The sequence below is a fragment of the Pituophis catenifer genome, unplaced genomic scaffold, assembly GCF_029215685.1.
Source record: "Pituophis catenifer annectens isolate HBS135680 unplaced genomic scaffold, rPitCat1.0.hap2 SCAF_3, whole genome shotgun sequence".
Taxonomy (NCBI): Eukaryota; Metazoa; Chordata; class Lepidosauria; order Squamata; family Colubridae; genus Pituophis; species Pituophis catenifer.
This window is the reverse complement of record NW_027256883.1, coordinates 24,852,543-24,869,608: the sequence shown is the minus strand read 5'-3', so window position 1 is coordinate 24,869,608 and position 17,066 is coordinate 24,852,543. Positions and strand designations below refer to the sequence as shown.

Genomic DNA, 17,066 nt, shown 5'->3' with positions numbered 1-17,066 from the left:
AAAATGAAGCAAAACAAAACAAATAAAAAATGCAGTAGTTCGAAAATGCAATTTCCCTGAGCAAAACTAATTTACTCTCAGCACCACGAACTTGCCCAGATCAAACAGGGTGCTTCGAAGGCAGGCTGAAGGTCACAGTAATATTAACTTTACAAACTGTTACTAGAATCCTAAGGTTTCCAATCGGGAACCAGAGACAAAATGCAGGAACAGAAACTTGACACAAAACAGAAAATTCAGGGCTTGTTGGGTCAGCAGGTGAAGTCAGATACACCTCTCCAATCCACTGAAATGATAACTTTTATATGCCAATACAGACCTGTTATTTGGGCTGAAGTTCAGGGATTCTATTAGCCCAGTTCAGAAATGTAGAAGTTGCGTTAGTCTTGCCATACTTAACCATCTTTCCAAATTACCACCTATTTAATGCTGCACCTTCTGTCTTGCAGATTTTAATCATATCCTCCAGAGAGACCCTTGAGGTTCTGTTTTAAACTCATTCATGCTCTGTAAGATATTTAGCAGCAGACTAAATAGCCACAACCTTTGGGCATGACATACCTTCTCTAGCCAGCAAACCCACATTCTCAGAACACAAATTTATGCAACATTTTCCTTTTGAATGTCTGTAACAGAGCCTGGAATTACAGTCATAAGTTATAGCCAAAGCATGTAGACTTACAAGCATTTAGCCCCATAGCACTTTACAGCACTCTCTGGGTTTACAATATAAGTATTATTTGCATATTGCCCCCAATCTGGTGTCTCTTTTTATTGACCTCAGATGGATGAAAGGCTAAGTTAACCTTGAGCCCCATCAGACCGAAGTCTAGGTTGTGTGTAGAGTTTGCCTGCAATACAGCATTCTAACCACTGTGCCACCAGGGCATAATACCACCATGCATCACTATGTGATTGCACCTGATTTTACATCCCATTTTGTTCGGTTCATTAAATTAATGCCATGATATTAAGTAAATGTGATATTCACAAAGCAAACCCATTTTAGCCAATGGGTGCTTTTTACCGGAAACTGGAAGTAAATACCAGTTTGGGGTAAAAAACATAATAAATGATCACAGGATGCTGCAAATGGCCATAAATGTGGGCTGGTTGCCAAGCGCTCAAAATGTGATCATGGGGCCGCAATGTGGAAGGGCAGCTGTTGTAACTTTGAAACCAGATTGTAGGTAGATCTGGGGAGGTCTGTCATAGCTTCGAAAGGTTGCTAAACGGCCAGTCATAAGTCAAGGACTACTTGTAATAAATAAGGGACATCTTCAGGATGAATAAAAAAGGCAAGATGATAGACATGTAAAAATATAGGATGTAACTTAAGACAAATGCCAAACAATTATTTTAATTTATCCAGGTTATAAATTTATAACAGTAAATTAAAAATAAATAAAATACATCCAGTTTTGTTCTATCTATAACACTGAAGTGTATCTATCTGCTGTGAATGAGAGCATTTGGTATTCAGCATATATTTGGTATGACTTTTATGATGGACATCCTTTCATAACAGCCTTTTGTTATTTTTCATCCACTTTTACACTTATCATTAAAATAGATTTCCAGCAAGCACTAAAGTTCAAGCCAAAATAATACCTTAACACCCTCATGCTTTTTATTATTATAAATTATTTTTAAAAAGTTAAAGGGCAAGTTCATCATATTAAGCATGTCATTTTTGTTTTATGCTGTCACAGAAGAAAAACAATGATGATTAAAAAGAAGCTAGCCTGGAAAGTAGGCTATTCAGAACTAAAAGTTAATAAAAGAAATTCATAAAATATTGTATGATGATACGGTCCACTAAGCAATTTATGTTAAATTGTAACAGCAGGAAAATGCTTTGCCATTGTCTTGCAATCCCAGAACTCTCTAATGCTGTGATTTAAAACTAAGTAATAATAATAACCAAGCCCAAGCAAAATTAATTTTTGACTGCAGATAAAATTGGCCTGATCTGTCACCTGCTATCTGGTACATGATCTCAAAATCCAGTTCTTCCAAAAAAAAAATAATAAAAAAAAAAATAGGGAAAAACAAGTCTTGCAGGATCCAATCTGGGTCAGCCACTGAGACCAGAAGTTTAGCCTTCTGAGCTGGTCTTGATAACTGGCCCAGATTGGATCCTGCAACATTAGTACACCGAGAGTGTATGCACCAAGACAAATTCCTTGTGTGTCCAATCACAATGGCCAATAAAGAATTCTATTCTATCTATTCTATTCTTCTCCCAGATGAAGCTCTACAGATGCCCTAGACCTCATTCCTAGTGTTTATGCTTGCTGTAAATATGGAGTTAGACTGCCTAATCTTGAAGGTGCCAAGTTGAAGGAGGCTGGGTCATTATGACTATGAAATTCATCCAGGCTGTTTGCTGTTGTCACAACAGTGAATAATGCTAGAATTTAAGGAGGAAAGTATAATTATCTGCTATATCCTCAGGGAAGAGAACACTGCCATTTTAAATTTATGGTTTCAGAAAAGATATAAAATGAGTCGGAAAAACAAATAAACCTTGAGTGCATTGTTGAAAAGTTGGGAGGATTAAACTACTTTGACTTACAAGTTGATTCTGGAAAACAAAACAGGATTTATAGATTTATTTACAGTATGCCCAGATAAATTGATAAGGCATTACGTTAGCCCTCTTCAATCTGGTGTCCTCCTGTTGTATTGAGTCAATGATTCCCAGACTGTCTTAGTATAGCCTTTGTGTCATAAGTCCTTTTAATGCAGAACTGAGGCCATGCCTCAGTCTTTCTCAACCTACTGTACTCAGAATGGCTTCCAAAACTCCCTAACCAGTATGACTGGGGAATTCCAGAATTTTCAACTGCAATACAGATAGGTTGCATCAGGTTGAGAAAGGATTATATTCTTTTATGGTTTCGAGAAACATTTCCCCTAGGTTTGATATTTGGGATCTGTTGCCTGGAATTGGCAGAGATTAAAGACAGGATCTTGTATACAAATCAAGCCCACACCATTTTCTTTGAATGTCTGGATTATTGCTCAAAGATGCAAAACGGGTCTGTCAATAGCTTGTAGTTTCACTTGGTATGTGTTTTATTATCCCTCACCTGATGTCCTCCAGATATACTGGATTTCAACTATCATAATCCCCAACAATATAAATGGAATGCAACAGACTACAGCCATTATTTAATTTAGTGTAATTTATTCAATTTCTGTACCTGCCCATCTCAATCAAATTAAAAATATATAATACAATTACAATTAAAAATATATAATACAATAAAAGCAATAAAAACATTTTAAAACAGTAAAACAATAAAAAAAACTAAATGAAATATTTACCCCAAATAAAGAAATATTTATTTCATTTATTAATCAATTATATATCAGTTCAACTCAGCTCCATACAGTTGCCCCGACTCTACCCCAAATTAAGAGATTACAGGGTCGTAAAAAGGGAGTTTTATATAAGGGAATTGCTATTTTTCTGTCTGATTAGCAGTTCAGACAGATTTCTTTTAAAAAAAAAGTTCCTACTAGACCAATAGTTCCCAACGTGGGGAATTTGATTTTTAATGGGAGCAATTAGAACCTTGTTTAAACCAAGTTAATGGCCTTTTAGCTTTCTCCTCGTGAGTAGAGTTGAGTAAAGTAAGAATCATATGTCACGGGGGAGGGGAGGGGCATCAGGATTTTAGAGATGCTTAGGTGGGGCATGGCCAAAAAAAGGTTGGGAACCCCTGTACTAGACATAGTCCTCTGCACAGATGCACTGAGCCTAGGACCAACTATCTTGCAAATAGTTCAAATCAAATGTCTTCTGTTCACCAGAATTTATTTCTTAAAAATTATTCTTCCTTTACCCAGAGATATGATGGACAAATGGATAGGTCAGATCTTACCTTGTAGCTTTGGGGTCCCAAATGACAATGTCAGCATCAGAGCCCACAGCTATTCTTCCCTTCTTTGGGTATATGTTAAAGATTTTAGCTGCATTCGTGCTAGTAACGGCTACAAATCTGTTTTCATCCATTTTGCCACTATGCTGTAAAACAGTGTGGGTGGATTCTTATTAAAAACATATGAAGAAGGCAAAATATTCATAAGCTTAGTGCAGGCGAACCCCATTTTATCGTTGGATATGAGATGGGGGGCAAATAAATGTTATACAGGTAGTCCTCGAGTTACAACCACAACTGAGCCCAAAATTTCTGTTGCTAAGTGAGAATTTGTTAAGTGAGTTTTGCCCCATTTTACGACCTTTCTTGCCACAGTTAAGTGAATCAGGCTTCCCCATTGACTTTGCTTATCAGAAGGTCACAAAAGGGATCACATGATCCTGGAACACTGCAACTGTCATAAATATGAGTCAGTTGCCAAGCATCTGAATTTTGACCACGTAACCATGCAGATGCTACAATGGTAGTAAGTGTGAAAAAAAGTCATAAGTCCCTTTTTCCAGTGCCATTGTAACTTCAAGTGGTCACTAAATGAATTGTTGTAAGTTAAGGACTCCCTGTATATAAATAATAAATAATAAACTTTCCGATCTGGAGAAAATAATTCCTATATAACAAAGGTACTGTACCAGCAGATGTGTTATTCAGCCGGTTCAGACCAGTTCACCCGAACCGGTAGCGGAAATTGTGAGTGGGCCCACCCAACTGCCCTGGTTCTATGCCATCCTATTTGGCACATTTTTGAGGCCGGGTGCATGCGCGGAAGGCATGTGCCCCGTCCACATGTGCATGCGCGCTCACATTTGCGAACCGGTAGGGAAAATAAGTGAATACCACTTCTGTGTACCAGGACTTTCACAGTGGGGTGGGGGTGGGGTGTCACAAAAAAAAGTAAAGATGGCAGACATAACCAAGCAATCAGGACCCCACTCATTTTTATATACATTTGTGTATTTGTTGCTGCCATTTTGGAATTTTTAATACCACCCTTGCGTGGATCATCTGGTCCTAGACAGAATATTTCAAGACATAAAATTTCAACTCCCAACAGCTAATCAAAAACATAGCACCAAGGTAATAATTTTCTGAAGAGAAACTCGTAGTTTGGAAACAGGTCCAAATTTATAACCTGGATAAATTAAAATAATTGTTTGGTATTTGGCTTCAGGGAAATTAAACAGGCTAATACTGTACATGAAACGACTACACATTCTTAAAATTCATACAGCTTATCACTATAATAACTCTGAAGTAGGAGCCCAATAAATAAATAAAACCAAAAAAAGGAGAAAATATAGAGAAAGGAAGTGCAGCAATCAGCAAAACTGAATATGTATATTATGGATAAAATTCCTATCTAAACAGAAAGCTTGCCTAAATGAATTGCTAAGGTTCTAAATTTGATGGATATTAATATAAATTGCTTCAATAATTTTGCGTGTGCTGTCAAGAAAGCTCTCAGAGGTCGCCATTTGTTAAAAGGTGGAACAGGTGCAAATCAAGTACTAGATTATTTGCAAATGTAGCAATCCTATGCATATTTAAAGTAAACAACTCATATAGGAACTCATTTCCAAGCTGGTAAAAATGTTTTTACTCTTCTGCTACGGAACTGATTTGGTTCCTTAGAATTATTAACTATTTTTGAAGAATAACTTTCTGTAGTACAAATGAGATATTCCCTTTTGCTGCAAAGAAAGATGTTAATGGGACAAGAGTAAAGACATCAAATAAATGAATCCTTTATAACCCCCATAAAGGTCCCAATCCAGAGTGAGTTCCTATGCCTATTTTAGAAATCTTCTTCATGTCCTTGTATACCTATACCTGAGTAGCATTAGTAGACAATGATCTAATTCAGTGATGTTAACCTTTTTGGTGCCGAGTGGCCAAAGTGCACGCAAATACACGCATGCGTGCCCCAATCCCCAAAATGCAATGCAAGCACCCCCATTCATGTACCCCTGCATGTGTGTATGTTTCCTGTGCATGCGCCCCTGCGCATGTACCCGGCCTCCTGGCCCCCATTTTGGCTTCCAGGTTGGTCCAGGAGGGTTTTCAGGCCCAAAACAGAGCACAGAGGGGCACCTCACAATCTCCGCATTTCCCCCCCGCGCCCCCCAGGCTTTCTCCATCATTCCTGCCGCCGTGCCTTCTCCAATCTGCATAGTTTCTCTCCCCCCCCAGCGCACCCAGGCTTTCTCCTCCATTTCTGCCACGGAGAGGCACCTGCGGAGGGTGGAACCTGCGGAGATCGGGGAAAGCACGGGAGGCAGAAATAGAGGAGAAAGCCTGGGCGTGTGGGGGAGAAACTGCGCAGATCGGGAAAGGCATGGGTAACAGGAATGCAGGAGAAAGGTAGGGCGCTCTGGGGGGGAACTGCGGAGATTGGTGAAGGCCCCACCCTGCGCGGCAGAGACCTGAAGACCAGCTGGCTGGTGGGAGGTGTGCATGCATGTGTGGTGGAGCTGGGCTAGGGTGACAGCTGTTGTGCCCGCAGAGAGGGCTCTGTGGTCCCTTGTGGCACGCATGCCATAGATTCACCATCATGGATCTAGTTATTTAGAATATTTTATCCTTCTTGTTTTCTTAAAAGGTATTCAGAGTGACTTAGCTTGATCTAGCTAGATATTAAGGATTAAGGATGGACATATGATAGAAATATACTCAAGCATCTAAGACAAACATTTATATTAACCCCAGATCCTTGAATTTAAGTAAAATTCACTCCCCCACCCCCACAACAACAGGGCTCAAATAAAGTTCTAATGTTCTTTCCAGGCAGCTAATTCTACAATTTACCTGCCATAGTCTGGATCATTTCCAGATGCTATCCAGTATCAAGAGCAACCCAGAGCAATTTATATAGTCAAATCAGAAATATTACTAAAATAAGTACAGTGACAAGACTTTTATCTTCCAGGAAAGAGAAATCAATGATAATATATCTATTCAAGCCATACCTTTGAAAGAATTTAGTTTAAATCAGAAAGCTAGAGAAAGGAACAACCATTTTTGAGAGTGCATGCATTATTGTGCACGCTTTAGATTTAAAGGGAAAAATATTTTAGTGCACACAGAGGATGCTCATGAAGCACCTTTCTGCATCTCAGGTTAAGTATGTCTTTTGCTGGGGCTTCACTGGTAGCTGAAATGGCGAGCATGCAATTCTAGGGAAAGATGTAGCTGCTTTAATGAGAACTCTTTGTTCTTTGTTTTCAGCATTGTATTAGAACTGTGATGGCGAACCTATGACATGTGTGCCAGAGGTGGCACGCACACCCCTCTCTGTGGACATGTGAGCTGTCGCCAGCTGCTCTTCTGGTTTCTGGCGTGCGCATTCGCACCAGCTAGCTGGTCTTCACAGGTTTGAAAATGGCCAAAAAACAGACAGTTTTTCGGGGGGGTTATCCAGGCTGTTTTCTGGGCCATTTTCTGGGCCATTTTCAGGTTGTTTTTCAGCCGTTTTTGGGCCGTTTTTCAGGGCAAAAATGGCCCAGAAAAAGGCCTGAACAATGGCCTGAAAACGATTAAAAAACAGGCATGCGCGCGCCAGCCAGCTGGTCTTTGGGTTTCCGGTGCTCTGGCATGTGCAAAGACCATCTGGCCAGCGTGTATGCATGTACTGGAAACCCGAAGACCAGCTGGACAGCGCGCGTATGTGCACCAGCCAGCTGATCTTCGGATTTCTGGGGCTCTGGCATGTGCACATGCACACACATTTTGGTTTGGGCACTCGGTGACGAAAAGGTTCACCATCACTGTATTAGAGAATGAATTGAAATCCTACTTACCACTCCTTTTTCCCAGATCACAGACATCCTGTCTTCCACTCCATTCACTCCATTTGGGATCTTTGTGAAATTATTTTTTCCTATAGCCTTCTGGCAGATATCATATGTACAGTTATCTGTTCCCGTCACAGTCAAGTCACCACTTAAAGAAAATAAGGTAAAAGAAATACTACTATTGAAGTGGCATAAAGGACGAGATAATTTTATATGCCCCAACCAACCTTCCATTTCAGAATTATACATCCTACTTGCTTCATTGTTTAAATCTTAAAAAACATTAAAGTAAGAAAGAAATTTGCTGAAAAATGGTAAGAAAAAAAAAAAGAATCACCTGTAAAGAAATCACATCACCTTCAGGTAAAACCAATAAAACCCTGGTGAATGCTGACATTTGTGACAATAATAGCTTGTATTCGACCATAACTCCAAATTAGATGGAACAATGTCATAAGAGCAGTGAAAATAAAGTTGTGCTAGAACAAGGCAAATGTTCTGTTCAACCACATCAGGAAGCTCCTAAGATCTTGATAGCCCTCATTTATTGCTTCCCAAAGATGATATTGCTCCCTAGTGATACTAGGATCGTTATTCTACTGTAGATTCTGGAAGTACAGGTAGTCCTTAACTTACAACAGTTCATTTAGTGTTCAAAGTTACAATGGCACTGAAAAAACACTTATGACCGTTTTTACACTTACGACCAGGAGTGCTATTCAGCAGGTTCTGACAGGTTCTGGAGAACCGGTAGCGGAAATTTTGAGTAGTTCGGACTCAACGGCGCTCCCATGTGACACCTCTCCTGCGCGAGCTGCACTGGCTCCTGGTGGTCTTCCGGGTGCGCTTCAAGGTGTTGGTGACCACCTTTAAAGCGCTCCATGGCTCAGGGCCGGGGTATTTACGAGACCGCCTTCTGCCACCAATAGCCTCCTACCGGCCAGTACGGTCACACAGAGTGGGCCTCCTCAGGGTGCCGTCCGCCAGACAATGTCGGCTGGCGACCCCCAGGGGGAGAGCCTTCTCTGTGGCGGCGCCCACCCTCTGGAACAACCTCCCCCCATAGATACGTACAATAACAGACCTCCGGATTTTTCGTCGGGCCCTGAAAACCCATTTATTTCAGCTAGCTGGGCTGGCTTGAGTTAAATTTTAAATTGATTTTAAATTGGAATTTTTTAATTACGGCCAAAATATTTAATTATTTTAAACAGTTTTTAGATTTTGTATGTCTTGTTTTTACTTTGGCTGTTCACCGCCCTGAGTCCTATATTGGAGAAGGGCGGTATAGAAATTTAAACAAACAAATAAATAAATAAATAACCGGCAAATACCACCTGTGGCTGGCCCCAGAGTGGGGTGGGAATGGAGATTTTGCAATATCCTTCCCCCAGGAGTGGGGAGGAAATGGGGATTTTGCAGTATCTTTCCCCTGCCATGCCCACCAAGCCACGTCCACATAATTGGTAGTAAAAAAAATTGAATTCCACCACTGCTTATGACCATTGCAGCATCCCTATGGTCAGGTGATCAAAATTCAGACGCTTGGCAAATGAGTCATATTTATGATGGTTGCAGTGTGCCGGGGGTCATGTGATCACTTTTTGTGACCTTCTGGCAAGCAAAGTCAGATTTACAACAGTGTTACTAACTTGATGACTGCAGTGATTCACTTAACAACTGTGGCAAGAAAAGTCATCAAATGGGGCAAAACTCACTGAACTGTCTCGTTTAGCAACATAAATTTGGGTCTCGGTTGTGTGGTCGTGAGTCGAGGACTACCTGTACTATTTCAGTGGGTTGAGGCTTAGATTCCTTTCATTAACCAATGAAAGGAAACCTGGAATGCTGCAGTATAAAGAGTTTTAGTGCTTTGGAGCCACATAATCCTTTCAGGAAATAGAAATGGTAGGTGGCTGCAGTCCAATGCTTTCTTTGGAAGCCTTCCAAATATTTGGAAATTGACCAAGACAAGCTGGACAAATTAGGAGGATAGTGGAGTTGGGCTAGAAGAGGAGAGAAGGATGAAGAAAGCAACCTATTGAAATTGGCTCCTAGTAAACAGAGACTTATTACAATATGGCCATCAAGAGGGCAATAGCTCACCAAGGGGCTGATGTTGAAAAGCTAAGCAGGGTTAGATCTGGTTATTATCTGCCTGGAATGCCACAAAGAAATACCTGAATTGAGGTTAGATGAGAAGTTGAAAAACATCTCAGGATATAGCAGTGGCAAATCATTTGTATAGCTTTGCTAAGTAAACAACACGGATGTGTCTCTAAGGTCAAGCTTGACTCAAAGGACCCTTTCATTTTTATCTTTGGGATGGGGGAAGCTTCCCTTCCAAAATCAGCTATTTTCTGAGAGGGTCTATGATACCCTCTCAAAATAAGCTGCATGATTTCTGTTCAATATTTAGCTGTTTCCAAGCAAACTGGGAATACCATACTGTAAATGACAACTATACATATATCAGAACCTTAATTATTTCTCCCAGAAGGAATATTAGAACTCCTCTCCATATTATTTTACATTTTCCCTTCAAAATGCATTGAAACACATTACCCTATTTTGCATTTTTGTTTATGCTGGCTTTAACAGCCACTTAGGATCCTTCTATTAAAGGGCTCTTGTGAATGATGAACCTCCTTACTTTGCTAGAAGATTCATGAGGAAGTCTGGAGTGGAAGGATCAGGCCTCAATGGAGGAGCCATGACGTGAGCTGCTGCATGTGGCCAGTCCTTATGCCAATAGTGAGTGCCATCTGTACCAAGGCTTGCAGCTATAGGCTCGCCATACACAACTTTGCCTAGGGAGAGAAGAATGAGGCAAATTAATGGTAAGAAGAACAAAGCTAGTAATACTAACTTGCAATTCCACATCAAAGGATTGGATCAGGTATAATATAGTCAATGCATGTAACCTAAGTGTAACCATCCCAATTAGTGGATGAGCAGATGTCTGGGGTGGGGGGGGAGAGAAACTAATGATGGAGTGGGCAAGTTTTGGGGAACATGTGTACACTCCCTCCCCAGCTTTTCTGTGGTCACTGAAGCTTGCTACAGAAACTATTATTTATTTATTTTTTTTTAATTTGATTTATATGCCGCCCTTCTCCGGAGACTCAGGGCGGCTTACAGTGCGTTAAGCAATAGCCTTCATACTTTTGTATATTTATACAAAGTCAGCTTATTGCCCCCACAAACTGGGTCCTCATTTAACCTACCTTAGAAAGGATGGAAGGCTGAGTCAACCTTGAGCCTTGGAGAGATTCGAACCAGCAGTAAATTGCAGGCAGCTGTGTTAATAACAGGGTGCTTTAAACCACTGTAGTACCAAGGCTCTTGGTTGTAAATCATGTCAATAATTGTAGGCACAGACTGATCTTTCAAGTATGGTAGACATAACATCAAAATATATACACATGCATGTTGGAATCAGTCCATGTAGAAAAAAATGAGGCAAATTTTTGATGATGAAGGCTTAGAAAAGATGATGGGAAGTTAATATTACATTGTGGTTCAGATAATTTAAAAGAAGGATTGATGCCTGTCCTCTTACGCAAAATAATGAAGAAAAATTACCAGATAGACCAAGATTTAGTAGCAAAGTGCCAAGGAATATGATAGACTTTGGCATACTTCTTATTGATCTCTCTCTCACATACATTTCTCTGAAGGAAACCCTAATTCCACTTATATTAAAATTGCCAAGGTTGAAAAACAATACTCTAGGGGTGTCAAACTCAAAGCGCTTAGATCTGGCCAGTGGGGCCACCCTGGAAACAGCGAAGGAGCGGCCCGCGGTGCGTCTGCCAGTGAAAATGGAGCTTGGGAGGGCCGTACACAGCTCAGTTTGCGGCTGCGCTGACCTCCTGCAACCCTCTGCATGCAACCCTCTCAAGCTCCGTTTTCGCTGACAGAGGTGAAAACCACAGGCGCCCCTGATACAAATGACATCGAGCTGGCCATGCCCACCCAGCCCCCCAAGGTCAAACACAACCCTGATGTGGCCCTCATTCAGTAGTGGGTTTCAAAATTTTTTACTACTGGTTCTGTGGGTGTGGCTTGGTGGGCGTGGCATGGCTTGGTGGGTGTGGCTTGGTGGGCATGGCAGGGGAAGGATACTGTAAAATCTCTATTCCCATCCAATTCTAGGGGGAGGATACTGCAAAATCCCCATTCCCTCCCTAATCCAGGAGAAGGTTACTGCAAAATCCCCATTTCCTGATGAACAGCTGGGACTTGGGAGACCGAGAATAGATGGGGGTGGGCCAGCCAGAATTTTTACTACCGGTTCTCCGAACTACTCAAAATTTCTGCTACCAGTTCTCCAGAACTGGTCAGAACCTGCTGAAACCCACCTCTGCCCTCAATGAAATCGAGTTTGACACCCCTGCTCTAGAGGAAAGGTAGCATTTCCTCTAGAGCATCATCATCATCATCATCATCATAATGTACTAATATAGAATCAGTAATTGGACTGCAACATCAACTGTTAATTAGAGGAACTACTACAATTTACCACTGATTAATTGTGATCATTCTCATCCTTCCTTGTCTCCTGAATGATCTTTATACTAATAATCACACATTTTAAAAAATCTATATTTTTGTTCTAAGTGTTTTTAAGGCTACTGGTTACAACTATGCAATAAGAGATAACATTACATGTTCGTGTGCAGCCGCCCACCATCTGCAGAATCTTTAAATCAATATTGTTGAGATATCTCTGCCCATCTATTTTTGACAGAGAGATCAAACAAACAAAATAACCACTGAGGATATAAAGGCAAAAGCTTTGGGGCCAGCTGAAGATGCTGCTGCTTTATATAGGTTTAGAGGGAAATGCTAAGAATGTTCACTCAATAGCTGATACTCATTTAAAAACTTCGCAAACTGTATTTAGTATTATTTATCTCAGGACTGCTTACTATGCAAATTGAAGTGAAACAAAACAATAACATTTATCATAAAAAATAAAACCACAAAAAGAATTTAAATTCAAATTAAAACAGCCCTTTGAAAACTTGATATTTGAATCCTAGGCTATTGAAGGCTAAGAAAATTGAAAACAATCCATCCAGGACAGATTTTGCAAAATTGACAGCATAGTTTCCCAAAGAGCCAACTCAGTAAAAATTTGACTGCTATATTTTGAACTGTGATTGTAGTTACATATTTGAACTATAATTGTCATCAAAAACACCTCTAGATCTATGTACAATAGATTACGGTGTACAGATTACTGTACTACCATACTGAAGTTACATAGACAATTAGTTGGCAGCAAAAAAACACAGAAAGCTAACCTTTTGATGTGATTAATTTTGCCAGATGTTGTACAGGAAAAAAAATAGAACTAGTTTGATCTAGAAGTTAAGGCACAAGGCAGGGAACTGCGAGATTGTGAATTCTAGTCCCACCTTTGGCATGAAGGCCAACTGGGCCAGTCATTCTCTCTCAGCCCACAGCGTTAGGCTTGGAAGAGAAGCCAGTTGGCCAATTCCTGTTGCAACAAATAGATCAATACTTTGTTGACTCAAAAAAAGTGGATGCTAGGAAGAAAAAAGGTGAGATGTCATAGAACTTGAAAACCTGAATGCAAGGTTTTATAATTCTTGCCATCTGCAGCTTTTATCCTAAAACAGAGATTTCTCTTATTGTTTCCCATTAGATGGCTAGTTCAGCCATTCCCAAATGGTGATAACTGGCAGGGCTACTGCAAATGATTTGAGATGGGTAGGTGATAAGAGCAGCATCCAGTGAGCTTCCTATATATCATACTTATAGATAGTAAGGAAAGTGATATGGATGGAGATGTGCAGAATCATTACCTGCACAAAAGAGGCTGAAACATATTTAAAATCCAGAACAGTGAGATAATATTCAGAAGCAATCAATGCAGAGGCTTCCTTAATTCCCTGAACTGTTAGATAGAAGAAGAAGAATAACACAATATAGGAGCTGTGGTGGTGCAGTGATTATAATGCAGTATTATTGCAGGCTAACTCTGCCTATTGCCAGGAGTTCAATTCTGACTGACTCAAGATTGCCTTCCATCCTTCTGAGGTCAGTAAAATGAGGAATCCAGATTGTTGGGCGCAATACAGGGGTGGGTTCTACTTACCTTTACGACCGGTTCGCATCGTGCCTGCATGTGTGCTCTCTTCTGCGCATGTTCAAATCTACTTTGATGATGTCCAGGTCAGTGGGCGGAGCCTCTTGCCAGTTTTACTACCAGTTCTTGCGAACCGGTCTGAACCGGGGGCAACCCACCACTGGTGGAAGATGTGACTCTGTAAACCACTGGGCTCTAAAGCACTAAGAAGCGATATATAAGTCTAAATGCTATTGCTATATTCAGACTAGCAAGTTTCTGTTATTATAGCCAATAAACGTAGTTTTAGCCTTCCTGTGCAGTTGATTTCCTGCTCTGGCTCATCTAGTGGAGCTGCCAATGCCTGAGGTTATCTGAATCCCAATGTAATTTTTCCTAGAAACTGCAGTAGTGAATGTACTGCACTGAATACAATATGTTTGAGAGTGGCCATAATAAATGCTTAGAAATAGCTGCAGTTTATTGCTTCTTAATGTACAAGTCTGACTCCTCTCAGCCAAATGTGTTTATGTGGTGTCTGCAAAAACATGTGATGATGATTAATGATTCACATTAAGGAGAAGGTTGGGAACCATTGGCTTAATTGATTAACAGCCCTATCATGTTGACTCCAAAATAAATGAAGTAGAGTAATGACATAATCCCAGACAATAATTTATACAAATGTAATTTGTATGATCAGATGAATGTTAAGAGATGTACATTAAATATATTCCACCTGGCCAGAACTCATATATAGCTCAATAGGGGTGATGAACAATACCATTAAACCTGTCTGGTCCCAGCTCAAAAAAGTTATTCAATAGCAGACATGGTTAAGAGTTGTCTAGTGTGGTCAGACTTAGTCATCTGGAAATCATTCTGGGAAAAGGCAATAGCAAATCTTCTTTACGGTTAAGATGTGGAAATGTTTATGTGGTCACCACATTATTCACTCTGATTATTTCCAGTTGTTAGATCATCTCCCTGCAAGGACACTATCTGAGGAAACAGGATCTATAATGTGTAAAAATTATATAAAATACTGAATTTAGAAAAAAAAGAATTCATTTCTGCAGGTGAGTTCTGTATTACAATGCTTTTCAACCTTGGCAAATTTAAGATGTGCGGATTTCACCTGTCAACTCAATACTATGAGTTGAAGTCCACACATCTTAAATTTGTCAAGGTAGAGAATGTATATATGTACATGATGAAGCACAAACACTCTAATCCTTACAGTTTGGAAGCTTCTGGATAGCCTTGGGAAATTTTGTTCTGACCTACATATTTTAGCTGATTATACAGTTTATTACACTTGATTCTGAAAACACCTCATTTTCCCAAAAAAAGATAACTATTCCAACTGCAAAATAAATTCATTGCGTTGTCAACAGTGACATCTTGTGGACATCTTGGGGACAATGAAACCAGCCTAATAATAACGGGAAAAGGGACTCAGCTCAGCCTTATATTTAGGTTAATTAAATATTGATTAGTTACAGGGAAAAGAACTGAAGCCTAGACTGCAGAAGAAAGTAGAAATGTTCTTTAAACCCAGAGACAGACTCCATTTAGCTGAAGGATTAATCATAGAGAGCTTTGCAGTTTCATCCATAAGAAAATGCAATGTTTCATAGTCATATCTTCATGTAACCTGGACTCCAAATCTTGTCAAGCTTTTAATACAAGAACTTGAGCTCCTGAATATAAATCTAAGACATGTCTGAGAGCATATTCTGTAAACTCAGACAAAATGGCTGCCAGTGAGGGATAAAATGAGGATAAAATGGTGAGGTGGTTCTTAGCGAGAGTTTCTAGCCCTACAGGATGCATCCTCTTCTAGCGTTTACTTTCTACATTCCCCAACCCACTGGTACATTTACAGAAAAAAAAATCCAAATACAAGAACTTCTAATTTTCATTTCATAAGAATATCTGCAGGTCTTATGTGGAAGCTGAGGACATTTTTCTAAATTAAGGTAAATAGTTGGGATCGCTTTGCAACTTGTCCATTTCTTTTTGTTTAATTAAAGACACTGTAAGGAGTGGGGTCAGGATGGAGGAATTAAAACTTGATAGGGCAATCAGTTAAACAACCTCCAATGGAGATGATTGTAGAATCATATTGGAACCCCAGGTCTAACCAAATAAGAATATTAAAGCATGTTTAGCAAGTACCTACCTTGCCTGCGGGCATCTGCCACTATCATGGCTGCAGACTTACTCATCACATGTACAACATAGAGAGGGCAATTTACTGAGTTTGCAATGGTAATAGCTCTCAACGTGGCTTCTGCTTCCACTTCTTCTGGTCGGGCCATTTCATGTCCCTCTGGACCAGTTATTCCCAAAGCCAGCATCTTCTTTTCACCCTGTAGGCCAACCATGGTGAATACATGCCAGCGTTACCAACAGCAAAACTAAGAAATGAGATTCGGTCAACAAATCGCTGTAAAAATTACAGTCCCATTAATTTGCTTGCCATGGAACAGGAAGTTTTGGTCCAACAACCAAACTCATTATATCATGATACTTAGAATCCAGCAAACCAAATGCATTATCTTGGACTCCTGATGTGAGAAACTACGTAGGGCCAAGCTACATGTTACATGAACAAGTGCAGAATTTTTCAGGCAAGGAAAAGTCGGAATGAACTTTTGCTAGTGTTGTTTGCAGGGATTGAATGTGTGTCAAATGAGTAGGTGTACCAAAGCATTGTTGCGCTATTGTGATGCAAACTCTACCCTTTTTGTATGGGCTGTCACACACAAACACATACACACACATATCCCAAAAGGGCAGAGCTTGCAGCTTGCTTCCATTATTTTGACAATATAGTTTTAGGTATATAATCCCCGCTGCATTCTCAACATTAATTTAAAATTTTCTGCCTTCCACTGAAGAAGAATTTTCTTTTAGTTCAATGAGAACATACAGGCTGGGAGAGATCACCTATGATCTCTCATAGATGAATATCACAGATGATATTCAGCATCCTAGTATAGAATAAAGATTATGTCTAACAGCTATTTATGGAGAACAAATTATGTGATTAGCTTTTGGTTTGATTTGGTTTGGTTCTTTCTGGATGTAAGTAAAGAAGGAAAGGTCAATTATTGATATAAAAGGAAATAACTACACACTATAAAAATTCAATGACTTTAATGGGTACACACTTATTTCCTTTAAGGAATCAAGGAATAAAGTCATTATTCAATGGCTTTA

General features: G+C 39.9%; 1 protein-coding gene across 1 annotated transcript in view; it reads right to left on the bottom strand.

Annotated features, from left to right (window-relative positions):
• DPYS (dihydropyrimidinase) overlaps positions 1–17,066 on the bottom strand; it is a 38,911-nt gene that overhangs the window by 10,197 nt on the left and 11,648 nt on the right. The window contains exons 4-7 of the mRNA XM_070942065.1: positions 16,024–16,213; positions 10,392–10,548; positions 7,745–7,886; positions 3,894–4,036 (exon numbers count right to left, since the gene is read on the bottom strand). Coding sequence (XP_070798166.1) covers positions 3,894–4,036; positions 7,745–7,886; positions 10,392–10,548; positions 16,024–16,213 — 632 coding nt within the window. The remainder of the gene's footprint in view (positions 1–3,893; positions 4,037–7,744; positions 7,887–10,391; positions 10,549–16,023; positions 16,214–17,066) is intronic.